The following is a 22,994-nucleotide window of genomic DNA, read 5'->3' as shown; positions in this document are numbered from 1 at the left end:
AGTTCCCAAAAAGCTGCATTCATGTAGACAACACTTTAAGCCAGTTTTTAGCTTCCAGATGTTTTCTGATGTTGGAAAGTGAAACACTAGGGTTTGAAGTGGTTCTGGGGACACAGCCTTTCCTGTCAGGGATTCTAGCAGATGCTGATATAATTTAATATTCGTGGAAGACAGAGCAAATATAGAATAGCATCAAATTGATTTTTCAGAGTTTTCAAGCCAGATGTCCCTTGGCATTTGCATGGAAGAAGTCTACTCTGTACCACGTTGCATATTTTCGTATTCAAGTTCTCAGCCATAGTATGTAGTCATTGGTGTTTTGACAGCCATCTGCTTAGGCCTTACTTTCTCTATTCAGCCATAGCTAAAATTGAACATTTTTCAAAGTGGAAAATTCCAGGTAGTTTTGATTATAAGAGAACAGAAAGCTAGTATTCAATATTAGAAATAAAAAAGTGGTATGTATCTTTTGCTTAGTAATAACTCCTGTATTGAAAGAGAATGTGTTACAGCTATGCAAAAACAAGTAAGCACTTTGGAAACAGATACCCTAGTTCTTATCAATAGAGTTTATTTTAATTTTGTACAAGGCTCTAGCTAGACACCGACAGAGTTACAGAAATGAGTAACTCCAGAGTGATTATTAGCCCAAGGCTGGCCTCATCTTGTACATAGCAAGAACTCTATAAATATTTGCTGAATGAATGATAAGTTAATATGTTAGAATCCGTATATAATAGTTTGTAGAAATTTTTACCAATAGCTGATAGGTTTTAATATATGGAGTTGTACAAACACACACAGATGTATGTGTGATAGGTTTGTTTATATAGTGCAGGTGAATGAAAGAGTTTGATAAGAGCTTTTGAGCACTGACTTGTACCTTTGAACACCATATGCTAGGCATTCTGAATTTTTAAAACTAGTATGTAATATTTTGTTCTAATGTCATGAGTATATCTACATAAAACCAAATAAAATTTTAAAAATCTTTGAAATGATTAATTTTGTGATATAAATTAATTGATAAGGAGTAGGGAAGGATGGGGAAATTTTTTTAATCAAGAGGATGGATTTTTCACTGATTTTGAAGGTAATATTACATTGAGAACTATGGATAATAAATCAGTAAGGCAATTAACGTAACCTGGGTATGTTTTTCCCCCAGTTTTACTGAGATTAATTGATATATTTCTGGTGTATAGGATAATGATTTGACTTATACATATTGTGAATTGATTACCACAATATGTTTAGTAGATGCCAAAAAAAAAAAAGAAAAAAATATGGCTTTTTACTTATGATGAGAACTCATAGGATTTACTCTGTTAACAGCTTTCACCTACACTGTGTAGCAGTGTTAACTATAGTCCTCATCCTTAGTACTAATCTAATCTTAGAGAGGTAGTGTTATCAGATTAAGATAATGAAATCTTTGACTAGAACCTGAAGTTTTAACTGAGAATAATGAGACAAATTCAGAATAGATTTAGATAGGGAAGGGGGTTAGGGTCAAATTATGGGCTACTTGGAATACCTAGATGAAACATTTGTATTTAACTGAAGAGTCAAGTGAGAGATATCAGGGGATCCAGAGAGGGCCAAGAACGTAAAGAAAGTGGATTTGAATTTTGAGATTGTCGCCAGCTCAGTATAGATTAAGGTCTACAGTATCTTCAGACCTTCATCTGACCATAATGCACAGGAATCTAACAAATAATGATCTTTTCTACCTTGATTAAAAATGGGGCTTTAAACTGCATCAATACTGATCAAAGATAATGTGAATTTAAAGCAGTTTTGAAAAACAAGGATTAAACCTGATAATTAGAAGTTGAAAGAGAAGGATTTATCTCAGCTCCCTCTACAACAATAGGCACGCACACATTCACATACAAAATACCATGTATTACTCACATTTTAAATGACATACATTTCTATTGCTCTTCGCAGTGTAATTTTTTCTGATTCATATTGAAAACCAGACTTTTATGTTGTATTCATGCATTAATTGATCTATTTATCAAACATTTCTTGAATGCTTTCTTGAGTCCATCATTATATTAAGCAGATATATTATTAAACAAGTTTTCAATTTAGTTTAGAGAAAGACAGTAAACAAATATTATTACGAGTGTCTAGAAATCCTAAGGCCCTAAATCCATCTATCAGTTTCATAAGCATGATTTACAAGCCTGCTTCATTACTGACAGGGTAGACAAAATATATATCGCTAAAGAGTAACACTTTGCTGGGCATGCTTGCAGTCGCCAAGAAAATATATAGCATTTTGAAAATGTTGTTTATATTTCTTGTTTCAACATGTTTGGGACTAGTTAATGTTTACAGTTTTGTGAGTGAATAAATCTATATACTGAAAACATTTCATTCAATAAGTTGACCTTTTTGAGTTTTGAATAAATTTTGGAGCCTGAGGGAAAAAATATGGTCCTTAAATTTAATTTTCTATGTGTGTCTAAGTTGAAGCGCCTTGTATTATCAACTCTTCATTATAATTGTCATATTTTCAATAAATGAATTACCTTTTGAAATATTCTACACTTCCCAGTAACTTCTAGCCATCACCCAATCTGGTGACAATCTCGAGATTCAGTGTTAATAATGAAAAACGACCAACCTTTGGCTGTCTTGACATGACTGAATCCACCAAATATATATTTCCCTTCCAAAATAATCCAGGATATATTATCTAGATATGATTTTAGATGATACAGTATGTTGTTTACATTTATCAGTAGTAAAAAATGGATAAAATATTATTAGATTAAAGGAGAGAACAATAACTTAGAGAAATGAGCAGATACCAATCGGAAGTTTCATCGATAAAACTGAAGAGCAATTTACTTTGAAAGCAAAAATCTCATGACACTAAAATGAGATGACGAAAAAATTACACTATGTGCAAGTGTGGAGAAAAAAATAGCTTGTGATACTGTAGTGATCTGAGAGCTCATTATGCATCAGCAATGAAGAGTGCTAACTACCATGCAATTAAAATACTAGAGTATAAATAAGAGTGTATCATGTGTGGTGGCATATAAAAACTCAGAAGTGGATGGAATTTTAGTAGAGTGATCCTCTTGAAAAAGGAAACTGATTAGGCATATTTAATTAGAGAACGGTTACGTAGCCACCTTCTGTAGTATCTTTTTAACAAGAATGTCTCATTTTGGATATTATGCTTATAATAAGATTGATACTCCAAAGACCAGTCTACCCCAGATGCTTGTAGGGATGCTCTCCTTCAACCTCAATATTCTATATCCCAGAGCCCATCATTTCCCTCTGTCCATTTGACTGCCCGTCAGGATTGGGAACTGAGTAAGTTTTGATGTAGACAACTAGTAACCACTGCAAGTTATAATGAGTCATAGTAATACCTCTCTTCTCTATTTGTGTCCCCAACTCACTGATTCCAGTGAAGACGAAACACTTTTTTAAAGATCTGGAATTAGTGGCAATGGTGTTTATTCTGGGGGGAACTCTAATGAAAATTAGAAACTTTAAAGGTGACTAAACTTATTACAGAACGTAAACTTGATGATGAGGAGCTGTTTTCTTACTGCCTGCTAATAATTGGAAAAAAGAGACATGTTCCCAAATAGATGAGTTGTGAGAAAAACTGGGGGTGGGGGAGGGGGAAATACCCCCCAAAATCAAGGGAAATTTTTTTGAAATCTTTAGTGAGTGGTAGAAAGCAGTTTTTCAGAAATTTTTGAATTTTTGAAAATCTCAAGTTGACGTTTAGGAATGGCATGATCACTTTTTTCTTAGACCAACCCATTGTAGAGTTTTCTTGCTTCTACCTATTGACTCAGAAGTGCTTGCCTGCTGAAGACGACCTCTGACTCAAGGCTAGAATACGAGTTTTTCTTCCTGCAAGCTGCTGACTCAGAATCAGATCCTTTCCTAATACCCTTATCTTTAATTTCATCATCTCCAAACCCAGATTCCAGGTCTTTATCTAGGTATGCAAGATAAAGATTAGCTTAATCTGATTTCTCTGGGCTCACTTCCACCATTCTCTTAGCTTCATCTCTGGACTTGACTTCCCGCCAGACTGCCTTTGAATATCTCTGAAATTTTCTTCTTGTTGCCTGCTGTCACCCCCTACTTCTGTTTTTTTTATTTATCATATCCAATATGGAAATGTTTCTAATAAACCTAGTGCAGAAATTCTATCATATAATTCTCTTACAGTGGTTTGAAGCTCTGAAGAGAGGTGTCATGCCTGTGTTTTTTATTCTTGTATAATTACTGCCTATCTGAGTGTTTTATGCAGTTGGAAGCATTCAATGAATATGTGTTACATACAGTTAAAGAACTGGAATTGAGTTTGAAAATTCCCTTACCTAGGGAATTAATTATCATTACTGATCTTCCATTATTTTATCTATAAAACTGAGTTTATATTGCCTATCCTATATCTTAGAGTTTCTTGAGATTAAGGAGATAAATGAAAGTATTTTGTAATGGACAGTGCTACACATATATTATGATCAGTGAATTGCACGGCTCAAACAAACAATGGTACATGCCCCGTGACAAAGGCGCATGGTTTTTGTTTTTGTTTTAGATCAGATGTTCTAGAACAAATATACTAACTCCATGCAGAATTTCTAAGAAAGAAGTTCAAATTGGTATGACTAAATCAATTCACAGAATCTCATTCACTAGTGAGACTCATTAATTTTAGGAATATAAACTGAGCACCCATTTGGTGTCAATAATTCTAGTTGTCTCTGAAAATAAAAAAGATTAATAAGTTTTAGTCTTTGTCTTCAAGGAACTTAGCATTTAGTGGTCATTAAATGTTGATAAAATAGTAAAAAAAAATTTTTGACAAAACCTCCTTTTATCTGAGAGTTTCTATGTGCTTGGTAAATAAGAAGTATTATTAGCAACACTATGCTAAATGACTGTAAAATGCTGATTTTTCACTTCAAGTATTTACAAGAGCAAACAGAGTATTTGTGAGTTTTCCTGCATATTTATGTGTGTGTTCAAACAGCTGCTAGAGAACAAAGTGTTTTGCTATAAACACTGTCAAACCTCACTTCAAAAAAAATTTGTCTATAAAACAAGTATTTCCATAGATATACTGAAGCTGCGTAGAATTTGCTTTTAAAGCATAAAACAGAATTAGATGCTTGAGTCAGCTGTGGAGCATTTTTTTATGCAACTCTCATTCTAATTCTTCACCCTGCAAAGCAGGCTGAGACCTGACACAATTTGAAAGTGATAATGCAGTATGAAACATACAGGGGCAGTCCAGCGGTAGGTCTAACATTAACATTGTATTTATTAGAACAGTACATTTTTATCCTCCAAAATTTTGTTTTGTTTTGTTTTTGTTATTGTTGTTTTAATAGGAAAGTATTGGGGGGGATGGGTGGGTGGAGATAGGGTTTTGGGAAATACATCAATCAATCAATGTAACTCCTAAACCAGAAATTTACCCATTGAACCAACCTAATCCCAGGAGAATTCAAGGTGACTTATAACAAAACACAAAAGACGGTTTTGTGTATTTTCTAAAACAGAAGCTGAGAAACTACCCAGAAGTAGGGATTTGAGTTTAGGAAAACAATTAACAAAATAAACTTTAAAGGAATATTGGTTTTAGCCCTTGATGCTAACGTTATCTCTCTGTTGTCAAATCACCAAAACGATGAAAGAACTAAATCTGTGTGGGTGTTTTGTTTTGCTTTGCTTTGTTTTGGGGTTTTTAACCCCCCTTTGGTATATTGTTTGTTTTGCTTTTTTCATGATTTATTCTTCTTATATTTTGACAAAATGAAGTTTTTCACTTCTTCAGAAGAGGCACGCCTTGTATGCCCTAAATTCTAAGGTGGATTTTTTCCTTGGGCAGTATTTTGGAACACCTTTATGCGTCTGGCCCTTGCTGGATTCTGAGAATATGATGATAAACAACGTAAACAGAGCAAACATAGCTTCTTCTGTCAGGGAGCTTCTGTTCCAGGAAGAGAGATAGACCTTGGATAAATAATCATTACATAACATTACAAAATATGATCCGAGCTAGAGAGGAAAAGTAAGGCATAGTCAGGGATTTTAATGGGGATTTGGAAAGGGTTAGCAAAGATCTCAGAGGAAGTATGCTATCAGGAGGAAAGACTCATGAAAGACAGGAGGTATGAAGAGTAGAGGAAAGTTAAGGAGCAGGGATATCCCCACTAAGTCCTGAGGGAGGAAAAAGCAGAACCTTGTCTAGAAACTGACTAAAGACAGATTTCCTTGAATGTAGTAAGAGGAGATTGTAAACCAGGATAATTTTGACTTTTAAACCTAAATTATAATCCATTAAAATATTTTTAAGAGCAGTGACTTAATCACATTTGCACCTTTAGAAAATCCAATTTGTTAAAAAAGGGTCAAAAAAAGACAGAGGGTAATAAACAGGAGTCCACTTGAGAGGTTCTTGCTGAAGTCCAGATGTTAAAAATGCTGTAACGTGGCCCCAAGTGTAAGTAGTGGCACTAGAGAGCAGATCTATCGGAAATTAATTTTGGAGTTCCAGTAGTATTTGGTGGTGGTGTGGCGGCCACAGTGGTTCCGAGCTTTCTGTATAAGGCACCAGGTAGGTAAAGTAGAATGTGCTCAGCAAGAGAGAATTTAGGAGTAGCCAGTTGGGGGCAGGGCCAGGTGGGGGAGGCATGCTGTGGGTATCCTGGTAGTGCTGGAGCATAAGAAATCATGAGCTCTGCTTTGGGAAAAGTTCGAGATGTTTGTGAGATGTCCAAGGAAGGTATCAACCAGCATTTGGATAAGGAAGCCTGGAGCTTCAAAAAGGTATCTGGCCTGGAGATAGAACTTGGGAGTGGTTGACTTTGCAGATAGTATGTAAATGGCTTCCAAGCCGATGAGATTATTTCGGGAGGAGGACAAAATGAGAAAAGGATACAGGATCAAGCCCTGAGGAACTCTTATACATATTAATAAAAACAAATAAAAAGAACAAAGCAAATGAATGTTAACACTTCTTAACTTTTTTTTTTCTCTAAGTCTTTTAAGCCAGGGGGAACACAAGATAGAAGACCGTTTTTTAATCTGTTTGGGGCACCTGGTGGCTCAGTGGGTTAAAGCCTCTGCTTTCAGCTCAGGTCCTGATCCCAAGGTTCTGGGATTGAGCACCGCATCTGGCTCTATGCTCGGCAGGGAGCCTGCTTCCCTCTTTTTCTCTGCCTGCCTCTCTGTCTACTTGTGATCTCTCTCCTCTGTCAAATAAATAAATAAAATCTTAAAAAAAAATAAAATAAAATATCTGTTTCATCATTGGAGATAAGAAATTGTCTAGCAGTCCTTAAAGAGCAGGGTCCATGAGGAACAGCGTCTTTCCTGCTGCCATTGTATGCATCAAAGCTTACATGAGCCCCTTCTGATATTTTTGTTTGAGGGATGCAAATGCAAGCTTATGCCCCTTGCATAGCAATTAGCTTCGAGATTTATCATATTTTTATTTTTACATTTTGAATGGTTAACCGCAGATAGACACAAAATTTTCGATTTGTTTTCAATGGTACAAACACCTCTATTAATGGGTAATTGCCAATTTGAGGCCCTCCATTTCATTTTCAGTGACTTAAAAGTGTTTTTGCATTTCCTTTTTTTGCCTTTTTGCTTCTCATTTTGAGTTTGCAGGCAGACCTGCCAAAGAGACATCTAGTTTATAGGTTTGGTTTTGTAAGCCAGGCAGAGGAGAGCAGATACTGAACATATGTTCCGCTGATATTGATGAAGTGAGGTTGGAAGAAGTTGGAAGCAGTCTATTTCTCCCCAACTGCCACCCCCTCAAGGAATATTTTGGGTATCCTTATGGTAGAACATTCTAAATAAGTATCCTAGCTATAATAATTATTTTTCATTATAGGATTTTGAAAACCTTTAGGATGAGTCAGGATTGTTCTACAAGTAGAACACTAAAAAACAAAACAAAGTAGTTTGTAGATTCTAATTTTACATGGATAGTGGATAAGACTTCCATGCAAAGTGAAAGGACTAGAAATTTTATGATCAGAGCAGTCCACTGGATACTCAATAAGGATAGAAACGGGAGTACAGGAACCTGTATTTTGGGGACATGAATTAAAAATGAGATAAAGAATCTTTTCAATCTAGCCTGAGAATGATGGTTTGCTAAATGTGATTTTGTTGTTGTTGTTGTTCTGTATTTTAAGAAGTCTTTATTGATCAGAAGTAGTGAGCTCAATTTTCATTTACTAGGAATTGGATAGGTAGAGTTGGTTTTGAAAAAAACTATTTGGAGGAGTTTGAAGAAGTTTGGGTACAAATGCCTTACCATTCTCATGGAGACACATTGTTATGCCCCTTCCTGGTGTATCTGTTAGTGTTTTACCAGAGATCTGGGTTATAATGGCAGTTATTATCTTGTGTATGCACAAGCTTTAGGTTATGATAAATTAATGATATGATCCTATTTTTATAAGATAAATGATACCCTTATGAGGAATTTAATAAAATCTTACAGTGCTGTCAGGGCCAAGTTCATAATGGCCCTCATAGTCCTTAGTCTAGTAAGAATATTTGCTACATAGAGTGATACTGTTACTCTACAAGCAAAACAGGCTTAAGAGCCATTGGAGTACATATGGTTACATTTGGTTTATTTTATTTCCAATGATAATGAAAATACTTACATTTTCATTTTAATCTCTCTAGACAGAAGGGTGTACATAATTTTTAAAATTCATTCCACATAGGATCATGTACTCTTTTCTTATTTAAAAAGAAGAAAAGAGACCAAACCAACTCAGAAGTCTCCAAAAATATTCTTTTATTTTGGAAGCTGGAAAGGGCAGAACTAAGCAACAGTACAAGACAAATTTGAAAGGTCTATAAATGTGAGTCTGGACTAGAATACATGCTCTCCTTGTTTCTTCTTTTCTTTTTTTTTCTCCCCCCACCCCTCCGCCCCAACCACTGGATTTAGCATTATTATTATTTTTTTTTTCCAGCTTACAAACATTGTTGTGTCTGGATGGCTATTAGTTCAAATTGGACTGATTTTCTAGTTCTCTAAAACTCTTCATCTGCATCACATATCAAGAGCATTGAGTTACTTCCTGCAGTGCACAGCTGGAAATCATTCTCTTAGGCAACATTTTGTTTTATCCCATTTTTGTTTTATACCAGTGTATTCCCACACACCCACATAGCTCAGAATTTCAACAGACAAGTATCTCCTTTTCTTCCTTGATGCCTCTTAGAACATTTTAAATTGGCAGGTTCTCTTTTGTCTTTCAAATACTGAACCACTTGCAAACAGCTTTGTTTGCTTGCATGAATATTTTTAACAAAGCTCTACAGACCTGAAAGACTTAAATGGAAAGTTAGAGACATTCAGTTTCCTCTTACTCTTCGAGAGGTGATAGGGGCTTGGCATGAACAAGCAGGAGAAATACAATGTACCAAGATTAAGATGATTAAAAGGGGAAGGAGAGAGAGACACGTACGTAATGGATTGTTGTAAACAATATGTGATGATTTTTTAAAGTTATTAAGAAATTGACTATATTATATTAAAGAGAAGTCATTGACTGGATGACTTTTCCATACCAAATTTCTACGTACCACCTGTTATTAATTATGTTGGTGAGGGTCTTTGCAAACTTAACTATAGATGTTAACAAGAGGCATGATTTGAGAAATTAAAATACATATATTATGAATGCCAAAATATAAACATATATATTAATATCTCTGAGTAGTAATAACAAACTGTAATATGCAAGGCACAGACAATGAAGGCAACTACTGCACAATATTCATTTAGTTTAATATTTAGGCTGATGAAAAAATATAATTTAGAAATTATTTTTGCCAGACTGTATTAGAAAGATTTCCTTTAAAAACATGAGTTAGGTTATCATCATTTTAAAGTGATGGTTTACCAAACTTTACACAGTTCAAGGTAATCAAAAAGGAGCACACAAAGAAGAAAAAACAAACAAGAAAAAACCTTCCATTGTGAAGCAGAATTTTTAAAGTGATCACTTCACATTATGATCATTGTATAAGCATTGGGTCTTTGTGTAAATAATTGTGATGGCTGTCACTACTATTGTTCCTTCACATTTTGTCCTAAAGATGTTTAAGTGAAGCGACTGCCTATGTATCTATTTAGTTAGTTATGATAAAATTACCCTTTTGATCTTTGTATATGTGCACACTTGCGTGTGTCTGTGTATGTGTGTATTTATGTGCATTTGTGGGTGTAGGAGAATGTATAAACATAATGTAGGGCCTTTGTATCCATGTGGCTTCTTGACCAGAAGCAGCAGAAATCTCCAACACTGTTTTACTTAGGCTCAAATGTATTTATCACATAACTTGCAGAATTGGAATGTTCTCAACACAAGGCTTGAGAGATGGTGTTTATCAAGGCCATTTCCAGGTTTCACTGCCTAAATGATCTAGTCAGGGTCTTCTTACAGACATTGCCCTTAACGCCTTCCTTCTCTGCCACCACTGATACTTTTATCTCGGTCACTATTATCTTATTTTTCTTATTCCCCAACCCTGTTCTTCAAGGGCTCGATATGTAAAGCCCCAGGCTGAAGCTCTGTGCATGTGCCCCCAGCATATGCCCCAGCTGCTAAAGGAAGGGAAAAAGAAAGATCTTCTCTACTTCTACTTCCTTATCAGGATACCTTATCTGCATACCCTCAGTACTAAATACAGTGGCAGTTACCTAGGAATGGAAATAGAGGCTGGATTTGGTCAGGCAAGCAGTGATAGATACTCAGTATTTTCCAATCACTTGGGTTCTTTGCATTATTTCACTGAGCTAGAGTGCCAAAACAGTCTTTACATTTCTACCAAATCAAGGAGCTGATCAATTTAATGGCTTTGGTTTGCGAGATTTCTTTCTAGAAAGATTACACATATCTGTATCTGTTTCTTTTTATTCTATAAATTTGGATTTGAGTGTTGTTATAGTCCAGTGTTCTCTCTACACTCAATGATGTTATAGAGTAGAAATCCATTTTGTAAAGGATATTAAAGTTTCAGTATGATGAGTGTTGTAATAAAATAGCAACTAAGTACTGTGTAGACACCAAGAAGGAAACTAATTCTTTGTGGCAAAGTCAGGAAACACGGTACAGAGCAGGGATATTTGAGCTGGGTCATGAAAGATGAGTGGGTAGCCCTTGTACAGAAAAATATATTGTAGAAGGGGCGAGATAATGGATGACATCATGCATGGCAAAGAATTTTCAAAGCACCTGATATAGTTGTAAACAGTAAAGTGTCAGTACACTTGACATGTACAAATAAGTTTAGAGAGGTAGGTTAGGGGCTGACTATAAATGTCTGGAGGACTAAGGAGTGGCTCCTCTACTCTAGGCAACATAGAGGTCTTGAAAAAAAAAAGTGATGTGATCAGACTTAATTTTTAGAAAGATAATTTTCATGACACCATGGAAGATAAACAGAAGTGGAGTTATACAGAAAGACTAGTTACTGGCCCACTACTGTAGTAGAGGTAAGATCGGATAGGCAATCCTTATATAAAAGTATAGACAGATGAGGAGAGAGAATGTTAAACTGGAGACAAAAAAAAAAAAAGTAAAAAATAAATTGGAAGCAGAAATCTTAGCATGGGGAGAAGTAAGACATATTTGTTCTCAAAGTACCCTTTAACATTCTGGTTTCTGTGAAATAACATTAAAGCTGGCTTATGTTCACCTTTTGAGTAAGAATGCCAGAAAACTGGGGGATAAAGATAACTGAAACAGTTAGTAATATTTTCATGGTTGGGCTTCATGGAGTCAGCCAGTAATAGAGATGAGCATGTGGAATGGGTGGATGATTTGAATTTTTTTTTTTAAGATTTTATTTATTAATTTGATAGCAAGCGAGAGAGGGAACACAAGCAAGGGGAGTGTGAGAGGGAGAAGCAGGCTTCCTGCTGAGCAGGGAACCCAATGCGGTTCTCAATCCCAGGACCCTGGGATAGTAACCTGAGCCGAAGGCAGATGCTTAATGGCTGAGTCAACAAGGCGCTCCTGAAATTCTTTTTTTTTTTTAAAGATTTTATTCATTTATTCATTTTTTTGACAGAGGGAGGACGAGAGCACAGCAGGGGGAGTGGCAGGCAGAGGGAGAGACAGAAGCAGGTTTTCTGCTGAGCGGGGATGTGGGACTTGATCCCAGCATCCTTGGGATCATGACCTGAACCAAAGACAGACACTTAACTGACTGAGCCACCCAGGCGCCCCGATTTGAACTTTATATAAAAAAAGAAGATACAACTGACTAGAGGAACTGATTCATAAGTAGCAGTTAGAAGCCAGGAAGACGATACTTTTCCTTCCAGTGGTTCTTGGGATCCACCAGGGAGAGCTACAGGGTGTCACTGTCAGAGGAAATCAAGGCTTCAATTACAATAAGAAGGCTGAAGAAGTGTTTTCTTAAAACAGAGAAATTTGGGAATAAGTGTCAGGATTTACAAAACCAAGATGGAAGTTGGTCTGTAAGGATACATATGGACGGGAAAAGGACAACTGGATAGCACCAGACTGAGGAATGGTGTAGGAGGTAGAAGGAATTTTCCTTTAGAGCAGGGAGGGGAGTGAGGCCAGTGGGTTTCATTAATTTCAATTCATTTGGAATTACAGTAACTGGGTCTGAAAATTAGCAGTGACATTTAGATTCTGGGAATTATTTTCTTCATTCATAAGATTAAATTCTTATGAGGCTTCTTTGAACTGAATTCTTTTTGCTACCAGATAACAGCCTTCCAGCTCGTCACTAGAGAAATGTCACTGACAGCCACAGAAACCAGTCTGAACCATGCCACACAGCAGATCGCTTACTAGCATGTTGAAGGCATTCCTCTCCAGCTCACTTGTAGTTCTTCAAAAGACAACATTATGTATTAAATATGATTCAAAGTCAAAGTTCTTCATTTTTATGAACTAAAAGCTGGAAGGATTGGAAATCTGTACAAGGAAAACAGTCACCTGCTGACTGCTGGCCTGCTGGGGTCTTGGAGAGGCTTTCAGCTGTTTGGCTGATACTATGCTTTGCTCTTGCTTGTTTCCACTGATTCTGACAGGGATTGAAAAGATAGCTTTCCTCTGTGGTATCCAGAAAACATTGCCACATTTGATTTAAGAGATGTCAATTTAAAATGTTATTGTTACTGGTATTGACAATTTATAAAAGACAAAAGATTATATAAATCATATATATACATATGTACATCTACATATATGTGTATATGTATAGACAGTTCTATATAGATATTTACATATACACATATATAGGCACATGTAATACTTCTATAGATTCTTTGCCAAATTTTATTGAAATTTCCTTATATACAGAGAAGTTGAAAGAATCATATAGTAAACAGTCATATACTCAGCATCTAAGATTCTAAAATTAGTATCTCGCTGTATTTGCTTTATTATACATCTATCCATCTGTACATAACTGTCCGTCTTATATTTTGATTCCTTGCAAACGTCGTGCCTCAAGTCTTCATCATGAATATCATTAACTAGAATTCAGTATTGGTTTACTTTATTTTTTAAGCTAAAACTTAAACAGTGAAATGAATAAGTCCTTGCTGGGTGTTGCATGCACTGATTGAGAGTAACCTTCAATAAGCTTTAACAGATGTGCACACTTGTATAATATATTACAATCACCCCAGAAATGGTCTTAATGCCTCTTTCCATCAGTCACTACCCCTCAAATCAACCAGGTTTCTCTATTTTATTTTCCCATTAGATTAGATTTATCTGTTCCAAAAAGCCAAATAAATGAATAATAGAATATGTACTCTTTTTTGGTAAAGCTTCTTTTGTTTGGCATAATGCTTTTGAGAGTCATGGTGTTGTTTTATGTATCAGTAATTTGCGCTACTTTAATGCTGAATAGTAGTCCCATTTTGTGAATAAACCACAGATTTTGTATTAGTTCTCCCATTGATAAAAACCTGAGCTGTTTCCAGACTTGGTTATTATAATAAGAACTTCCATGAACATTTTGCATATGTCTTTTTCATGGACATGTACTGTTATTTCTAAGTGTGGAATGTGGGGTCAAGAGATAGGTCTTGGTTTAAATTTATTAAAAAAAACAAAAACAAAAACAAAAAAATTTTCTAATGTAGTACTAATTTACACTCCCAATAGCAATGAAGTGGTGTTCCATTTGCTCCACAAACTTTCAAACCTTCAAAGTTGTCAGTCTTTTTAATAATCTGCCACTTACTGTGAAACATAAGAACCTTGGAAATATATAGGTCTACTTACCATGATCTCTCCATCCATCATAACTTTATCAGTTATAACGTTCATAACTTTCATCAGTTATAACTTTTATAACTTTCATATGGTTTATCATCATAACTTTCATCAGTATTACATTAACATACATTGTAATGTAACCCTCTCTGCCCCCTTCAATAATATAATTTTTTCTTTAAACATTAAAATGTACTTAAAGACTTAGGAAAAAAGTCACTTTATATTCAAGTTTGTTTACACTATTTTTTCTCTCATCTCCCATTTACTATTAATCTCATGCTATAATTTTTTTTAAAATATTCTAGATACTACATTTTTCAGTTCTGGAAAAAATATATATATATACATATATATATATGTATATATATATTGTATATATGTGTATATGTATATATATATATATGTATATGTATATATATATGTATATATATATTGTATATATATATGTATATATATATTGGTTTCTATTCCTCCACTGGGATTTCCTATTTGTCTTTTCATTATAACCTTTGTGTGCCTTTGATCATAGGTTTAAAGGAGCTTAAAAATATTTTTATGCTAACTCCAACATTGGGTTGATATCAGTGTTGGTCTTTATTCATTGCTTTTCTTTAAATATGGGTAGTATTTTATTGTTTCTTTTTATGTATAATATTTTTTAAAAAATACTGTCTGGACATTTGTGAATGATACATTGTAAAAACTCAAAAGATTCTGTTCTGTTTTTCTGAAGAATAGTCCTCCATTTTTAATTTTTGTGTTATATCAGTTAGCTAACTTGTGTGGATTCAAACATTAAACTGTAGTCTCCCCTGTGGAATGCAGCTTATGTAGATCTATGTTTTGTACTTTTAGCCCAACTTGGAGTATAGGCTGAGCCAAATTCAGTTCTCGTATTAGTGAAGGATTTGGGAAGAGATTATATACATGTTTTTGGTTACTTTATATGGTTTTCTCTTTTCCAGCATTTTTTTCTCAGTTTATTGCAGCTATTGTTGTTCTTAGTTCTGTTCTCTGGTTTTTCAAGATTGTTTAGAAAAAGATAGATGAGAGGAACTGTGGAATTCTAGTTGAGTTTTCACCACTGTGCCTGGTGCAGTCTGAAACACATTCAATATCTTCCTTTTTCTAAGCATATGTATCCCTCCCACCTTACCTGTTTTGAGTGGTTCTCCATTGTTATCAGGTATTTGGGGTTTTTAAAAAAATATATTTTCTTCAGAATTCATAGCTATAATCTGTGAAGGGTTTGATTCACTGGGAGCCACTCCACAATTATTAAAAATAGAACCTTTATATGTAGGTTTTAAAAGTGCTTCTGCCCTCTGAAACCAGGGTGTGGGATTTTGAGGTTACAAATCAGCACAATTATGCATATGTGTATGAACACACCACAGTATTTAGACTAGCAAATATAGTATAAAAACATCCAAGTAAAAATTTGGTGAGTTTTCTAAATATTTGCCATATTGTAAAAATTTTCTATTCTTCACATGCTATGATTTAGCTTTTTCTAGATTATTTATTAAATGTCTACATTATATAACAGAATATTATTTTCTGTATAGTGATCATATTCTAATCTCTAATAAAATATATAATAATATTGGGAGAATAAATGTTACATTTTTTTCTTTTTTTTTTCCAAAGATTTGTTTATTTATTTGACAGAGAGACAGTGAGAGAGGGAACACAAGTTGTGGGAGTGGGAGAGGGAGAAGCAGGCTTCCTGTTGAGCAGGAAGGCTGGTGCAGAGCTCCATCCCAGGACCAGGATCATGACCTGAGTTGAAGGCAGAGGCTTTACGACTGAGCCACCCAGGTGCCCCTAAATGTTATTTGTTTTTGTTCAGACTTTTTTCGTTATGCCACAAATCCAACTAAATTTACTTAGTTTAGATACTATTCAGAAAGAAAATGTCAGTCATAATCATATGGGTAATGATGACTGGCTTTTATGTCATTAACATTACATGACCTCAAATTGAATTAAGAGGCTCTAAGTCAATACTCTATAAATGTTCACTATCTATTTGTAGTTCATTTACACTCACAGTGTTTACATAATCTTAACCAAGCCACCCACATTGAATATAGCAATAAATATTGCTCTGCTGCTTTTGAAAGGTACAGCTTAATAGATTTAACATATAATGAAAATGGGCTGCAATCTATAATACAACCTGCTGAAGATTCAATAAAAACTCAACTATTGACTGACTCTTCAAATTGGTTGTTAGCAACTAATTGGATACCTTCCCTGACCAATACAAATTACTGATTTTTAAAAAAAAATAAACAGCAATATAGCTAATAAAATTTCAAAAGGCAACTGTTCTTGGCCACAAAGCAGGGCAATTAAATTGAAAAGCTTAATTTTCAGTACATGATCAATAAGTTTAACAAACAAGTCAATGGAAAGAACTGAAAGATAATAAATGTAAATTTTATTAATATCTTTGTTTATGAGTAGAAAAGTCTATGAAGCAACAAAGGGGTGGCAACGGGGCAAGTTGTTTCTTCTATTAAATATGTAAGCTGATAAGCTGAGGGCCAGGTTTTGGATCTTCTTCATGCCCTGAGAAGAATAATTCTTCTATGTTAAAGGGCTGAGTTCAGATCTTAGTTATCAATCTTACTAACTCTTATTTTTGTGTAAATTGTTTATCTTCTCTGAACTGCAATTTCTTCATTTGTAAAATGAGACTGATAAGATCTACACAATGGGGTGACTGAGCAATTAAGTCCTATCACTTAATGAACATGAAATAGCTTGAATCGGTGTTACTTCTCTACCTGTGATTCTTTTATACCTATGTCATTTTGCTCACATTTTATTCAGTGTGGTAATTGGGACGTAATCCAATTCTATATTTTCAGACATCACAATCACAATATACAGTAGAAAATTTTCATCTGCCATCTTTCCTTTCTGGTCCCCTCCCATGATTACTCAGAACTGAGAATGTGCAGGTCGAGCCAGCTCAAATCAGGCCCCACACAGGCTGCACCAAAGCAGGGCATGGGGAGTCTTACACATACCCGTGAAACAGAGAAACAGACTCAAGGTCAGGGTCAAAGATGGAACTAGGCAGAGTTGAAGAAGGAAGGAGACAAAGATCACAGAACAAAACTGACAGTGTCCTGGGGCATTAGAGTTGGATGGCCACTGCTTGAGATGCCTTTTGTATAAATAAACTGGCTTTGGAGGACTTACAGAAGTGGTTGAACTACCTAAACTTACTCTGCAGGCCAGCAAGACCAGAAGTTTTGACCTGAAAACAGGATGCCTGACATATGTCTTCCTTCTATTTTTCAATTTTGTTCTACACTGTACACTAAAAGCCTGGAAAAAAAATCCCACTAAAACAAGTTACTAACAGTGACAAATAGGCAGTGGGTTGTTTTGATGTATATGTGAACCATTATATATACTCTGTGTAATCTATATGTGTCTAGATCTGCAGCCCTATCTGTATCTCTGTATCTTTATACCTGAATCTGTATCTGTCTCTAAAAATCACCTAATCTAACTGGTTAAAACAACTATAGGGGCATAGTTGGCTCAGTGGGATAAGCCTCTGCCTTTGGCTCAGATCATGATCTCAGGGTCCTAGGATCGAGCCCCACAGTGGGCTCTCTGCTCAGCGGGAAGCCTGCTTCCCCACCCCCCCTCCCCCACCTCTGCCTGCCTTTCTGCCTACTTGTGATCTCTGTCAAATAAATAAATAAAATCTTAAAAAAAAAAAAACAACTATAAAGTCAATGACTCCATTAGTCACTCAAAATTCACATAAGTTTTCAGAAAGAAGTCCATACTCCTATGCTGTTCCCTCTGCCTGCTGTGTTCACTCTTCTCTTCTTCCTTTTCTCTACCAGATAAACTACTATTTCCCCTTTGAGATTCAGCTCAGATGTCTTCTCGCAATAAGCCTATCTTAATAGTGTTTTCATTCTCAAATCTTTTATGGTATCGAGTATATCATGCTTAGTGCATATTTGGTGAAATAATAATTGTACAGTTAAATGCAAAATGGTGATGAATGACAAGAGAAAGACAGACAAATTTTATTTAATTGTGTATCTCTTTCCAATCTAGAGAATAAAATAATGCTTTGGGAATGATCAAATTATTTTAAAATTTGTAATGTGGTGAACTTCACAAAATTGAGGTAGTTTCCAATAAGCCTCCTATATAAGTAAAACTAAAAAATAAAGATAATAAATAACATTTGTATTTATAGTACTTTACCATTTAGAAACCACTCTACATTTCCTCAGGAAATATGTAACAGTATCTTTATGAATGGCTAATATTTTTCTGACCTGTGATCATCTGATCATATTAGCTGTATTCATGTCACATTGGTAGAATGTCTTATTGAGTGGGGTCAGAGCATACAGATGAGGAAAATGAGGGGGTTGGAGAAATAAACTTATCAGGAAGAATGAATACGATAGTGACTGCAGCTGAGTAAAAAGGTAAGTTCTGTCTCTAAAGTCAAGAGAAACAAAAGTAAAAATGAACTATTGTGACCGTAGCACAGCAAAGGAAACAGTCAAAAAACTGAAAAACAACTTACAGAATGGAGGAAGATATTTGCAAATGACATAAAGATAAAGGGTTAGTATCCAAGATCTGTAAAGACCTTCTCAAACTCACACCCAAAAGCAAATAATCCAGTCAAGAAATGGGCAGAAGACATGAATGGACACTTCTCCAAAAAAGACATATAAATGACGAAGAGACACATGAAAAAAATGCTCCACATCACTTGCCATTTGGGAAGTGCAAATCAAAACCACAATGAGATATTACCTTATACCAATTAGAATGGCCAACGCTATTAAGACAAGGAACAACAGATGTTGGCAAGGATGTGGAGAAAGGGGAACACTCTTACACTGTTGGTGGGAATGCAAGCTGGTACAACCACTTTGGAAAACAGTATGGAGGTTCCTCAAGACATTTATAATAGAGCTACCCTATGACCCAGCAATTTCACTACTGGTTACTTATCCCAAAGACACAAATGTAGTGAAAAGAAGGGGCACATGCACCCCAATGTTCATAGCAGCACTGTCCACAATAGTTAAACTGTGGAAGGAGCCAAAATGTCTTTAAACAGATGAATGGGGAAAGATGATGTGGTTCATAAATACAATGGAGTATTACTCAGCCAGCAGAAAGGATGAATGTCTACCATTTGCACTGACATGGATGGAACTGGAGGAGATTTGTTAAGTGAAATAAGTCAAGCAGAGAAAGACACTTATTATATGGTTTCACTAATATGTGAAATATAAGGAATAATGCAGAGAACCATAGGAGAAGGGAGGGAAAATTGAATGGGAAGAAATCACAGAGAGAGACAAACCATAAGAGACTCAAGTCAAATTATCTTTAATCTCAAATGTACTTTCTCCAAGACAAGTTTTTCAGTTAGAGAGGCTTCTGATAAATGTCTTTAATATATTGTTATTGAAAAGAGATCCATAAAATACAAATACTAGTCATGTATGAAGCAAAATTGACATTGAGTTGTAGAAAGTAAAGACCCAAGTTCACATGGAATGAAAAGACTTCTCAAGTCTACACCAAGTGGGTCTCTGTGATTTTATCTGAGCAGGCTTAAACTTCTATTGTATCTAAGAAATAAGTGGTAGTATGATCATAGACTACTATACTTATTGTTTCTGATAATATATTGCCATATAATATGGCCTTATAGCACAGAAGACAGTAAAGAATGGTTTTCCAAAATCTTTTCATCATTTTCTCTTTTCTCCAGTTTGGATATAAAGAAATTATAACAACCACGTAATGCTAAATAATAATTGGAGCATAAAAATGACTACAAAAACATAAATGCAACTTGTACAAAATCTTTACATATGATTATAGTTTACTACTAGATATAAAATAGCTGAGATGGATGAAGGATCTTTTGCTGATAACATGAACAAGTTTTTTTCTTTGGGTTTTTCTTTAAATGTGTGTTAGAGATAGGACTTTCTTCCTAATTAAGTATTAGAGGTTAAAAATTAAGATAAGTTTAGATTTTATATTTAAGACCCAAAAAGAAATGTTCATTTGAGAACACATGCTATTTGTATAGAGTATTTAATTAAGTCAAATATTCAATTTTTGAATACTGATTATTTAATTTTTAATTAATGTTCTGAAAAATATTCTATCTTAGCTTCATCTTAAAATGCAGCAAAATCATAACCATGTTGTTTCTGGCCCACAAATCTTTCATTTGTCCTTCTTTTCCAGGTTTATTCCCTGCTGTCCTGAATCTTGCTTCTAATGCACTTATCACCACAAATGCAACATGTGGAGAAAAAGGACCTGAAATGTATTGCAAATTGGTAGAGCATGTCCCTGGGCAGCCCGTGAGGAACCCCCAGTGTCGAATCTGCAATCAAAACAGCAGCAATCCAAACCGTATGTATTTTAGTATGTATTTGCATGATACTGGCTAGGCTCTGTAATTGAGAGATTTTGAGTTGAAGTATCATTAAAGTCAAGGGTCTGTGGTCTCCCAAATTTCTAGAATTTTTCTTCCATCGGGAAATGCTTTATACTCCTTCTCTGACATTGTCAGAGTTCTTTATATGTACCATTGTCAGAGTTCTTTATATGTACCAGGTGCATTGCTTGAGGAAAGTTTTCTAGCTGAAGACCTGTGTCAGTCATTAAGTTTACTGCCTCCAGAATAGTATGTGGATGTGTTGTTAATCCAAGCTTTAGTCATTCATGGGTCACTTATGTGCTAGGTACTCCAGTGAAGATCCAAGAGGAATAAGGTGTGGTCCTTCCTTTCAGTTAATGAAGACATGGGCAAAAAGTGTAAAGTAAAGAATCAGTATAGGGGCCTGAAGGAGAGACAGAAGTGTCACAAATTCAGACCTGGTACAAATGAAAGCTAACTAAAAGAAGGGTTTTGTGCAGAGGTTGGAATCAGATTATGGAGGTTCTTAAACACCACAAGAGGAGTGTTTTAGGACAGGTGTCATACAAAGCCCTCTTGCTGGCTTCTGTGAACTACACGAATATCTCAGATTCATTTATGTATTTATTCAGCAAGCATTTGAACACCTGCTACTAGCAATGCATTGTATTGACGCATCATGGTAAATCATACATAGCCTTTGACTTAACAGACTTAGAGGGGAAATAGGAGAAGCAGAAAAGTAAAGTGAGTGTTAGGGGAACACGAGGGAAGTTATTTAACTATTCCTGGGAGAAAGTGACCCATGTACTGAAAAAATAAGAGTAAGATGAAAAGTATAACAGAAAAAGCATGTGCAAGTCTTGGAGGTATGGAAGAGCAGGATACATTCAGTTAATCACGGGTAATTTGATTTAACAGGTAAAGAACTTATATAGAGAAGGAAAGGATGGTGTGCAAGAATTCTAGAGATAGAGATTGATTTGGAGATACACATTGGGAAATTATCAAATATATATATTGGGAAGGTTAGTAATGTAAATACGTGATGTCAATGAGGTCAGTTATAATGGGGATAAAACTTCACAAGTATATTGTTTTAAAATTTGCTTAGTTTCCTTCTCTTTTTAAATTGCGAAACTTAATAAAATGAAGGAAGCTTTCTCTCACAATCTACATTTTTTAAATCTCAAAACAAAGTTGGAAGGTATTGTGCATTCTTTATCAGAACAGGTTAAAGGGAAGAATGCATAGTCACCTCTCTATTGTATAATTTAGAGATGCTGAAAATATTTTATTTGGAGAATTGGGGGCCTTTGTGATTAAAGTTGGTGGTCCTGTGTATCAGAATATTAAAACAAAAAGGTTAAGAAAAAGATGGTGACCATCAGAAAACTTCTTGCCTTTTAACAGCTCTGGTTATTTCTATGATGTAGATTATTATGATATGGGCATAGGAGTGGGGAGTGATGGAACACATCTTACCTGTCTGCTTATTTCTGTATAGAACAATAAGGATAAAGGACCCAAGTTAAAGCCCTGTGGAAACATCAAAAGCTAAGGGAGGCAGGTTAAGTGGAATCTAGAAAGTCAATAAAGAGAAACAGAATCCAAGGAAGGAAGTCAGAAGATTCAAGTACCATGCATGTGAGGAAGGAAAGAATTATCAGGAAGAATGAGTAAACCTCAATGTTAACTGCTTCCAAGAAATTGAGTAAGAAAAGTGCAATATAGATTTTCCTTGATTTTGACAATATGGGAACCTTGTTAAAGCAGTCAGTGGATTGATGGTGGCAAGTCGCACCGCAGAGTTGATAAATGAGTGGTAAAGAGGAATGAAAGGATTATAGGAAGATTCCCTCAAATATCCTTGATGTGAAAGAGAATGGAGGACTTCGACAGAGGAAAATGTCGTATATTGAAGGTTTTCAGAGACAGGAAAAATTTGAGCAAATTTCAGTGCCAAAAGGAAAGGCCGGGAAAGTTGAGGATAAAGTTGAGGATAAAGGTGGGGGTGGTAGTTCTCTAGAGGTAAAAACAGATGAGTCACTAAACAGGTGGAAAGCCTTAAATTAGGAGACACATAACTTTTAACTGATCAAATCAGAAAGAGGGAGGATGAATAGAAGAAAATGGAAGGAAGTATTTAGGAGGGAATTCTTATTTAATGCTCTTGATTTTCTGATTAAGATATGTGTCTGGGTCTTCTGTTA

General features: G+C 35.2%; 1 protein-coding gene across 6 annotated transcripts in view; it reads left to right on the top strand.

The window, feature by feature from the left end:
• The window catches only part of LAMA2 (laminin subunit alpha 2), a 641,423-nt gene that overhangs the window by 123,858 nt on the left and 494,571 nt on the right, over positions 1 to 22,994 (top strand). For all 6 annotated transcript variants that reach the window (XM_082731189.1, XM_082731188.1, XM_082731187.1 and 3 more), the window contains exon 2: positions 20,604 to 20,774. In XM_082731189.1, the coding sequence (XP_082587315.1) occupies positions 20,604 to 20,774 (171 nt within the window). The remainder of the gene's footprint in view (positions 1 to 20,603; positions 20,775 to 22,994) is intronic.

This window comes from Mustela nivalis (assembly GCF_964662115.1).
Source record: "Mustela nivalis genome assembly, chromosome: 5".
NCBI lineage: Eukaryota > Metazoa > Chordata > Mammalia > Carnivora > Mustelidae > Mustela > Mustela nivalis.
Note: the sequence above shows the minus strand (reverse complement) of the source record. Positions and strands in the feature narration are given on the sequence as shown.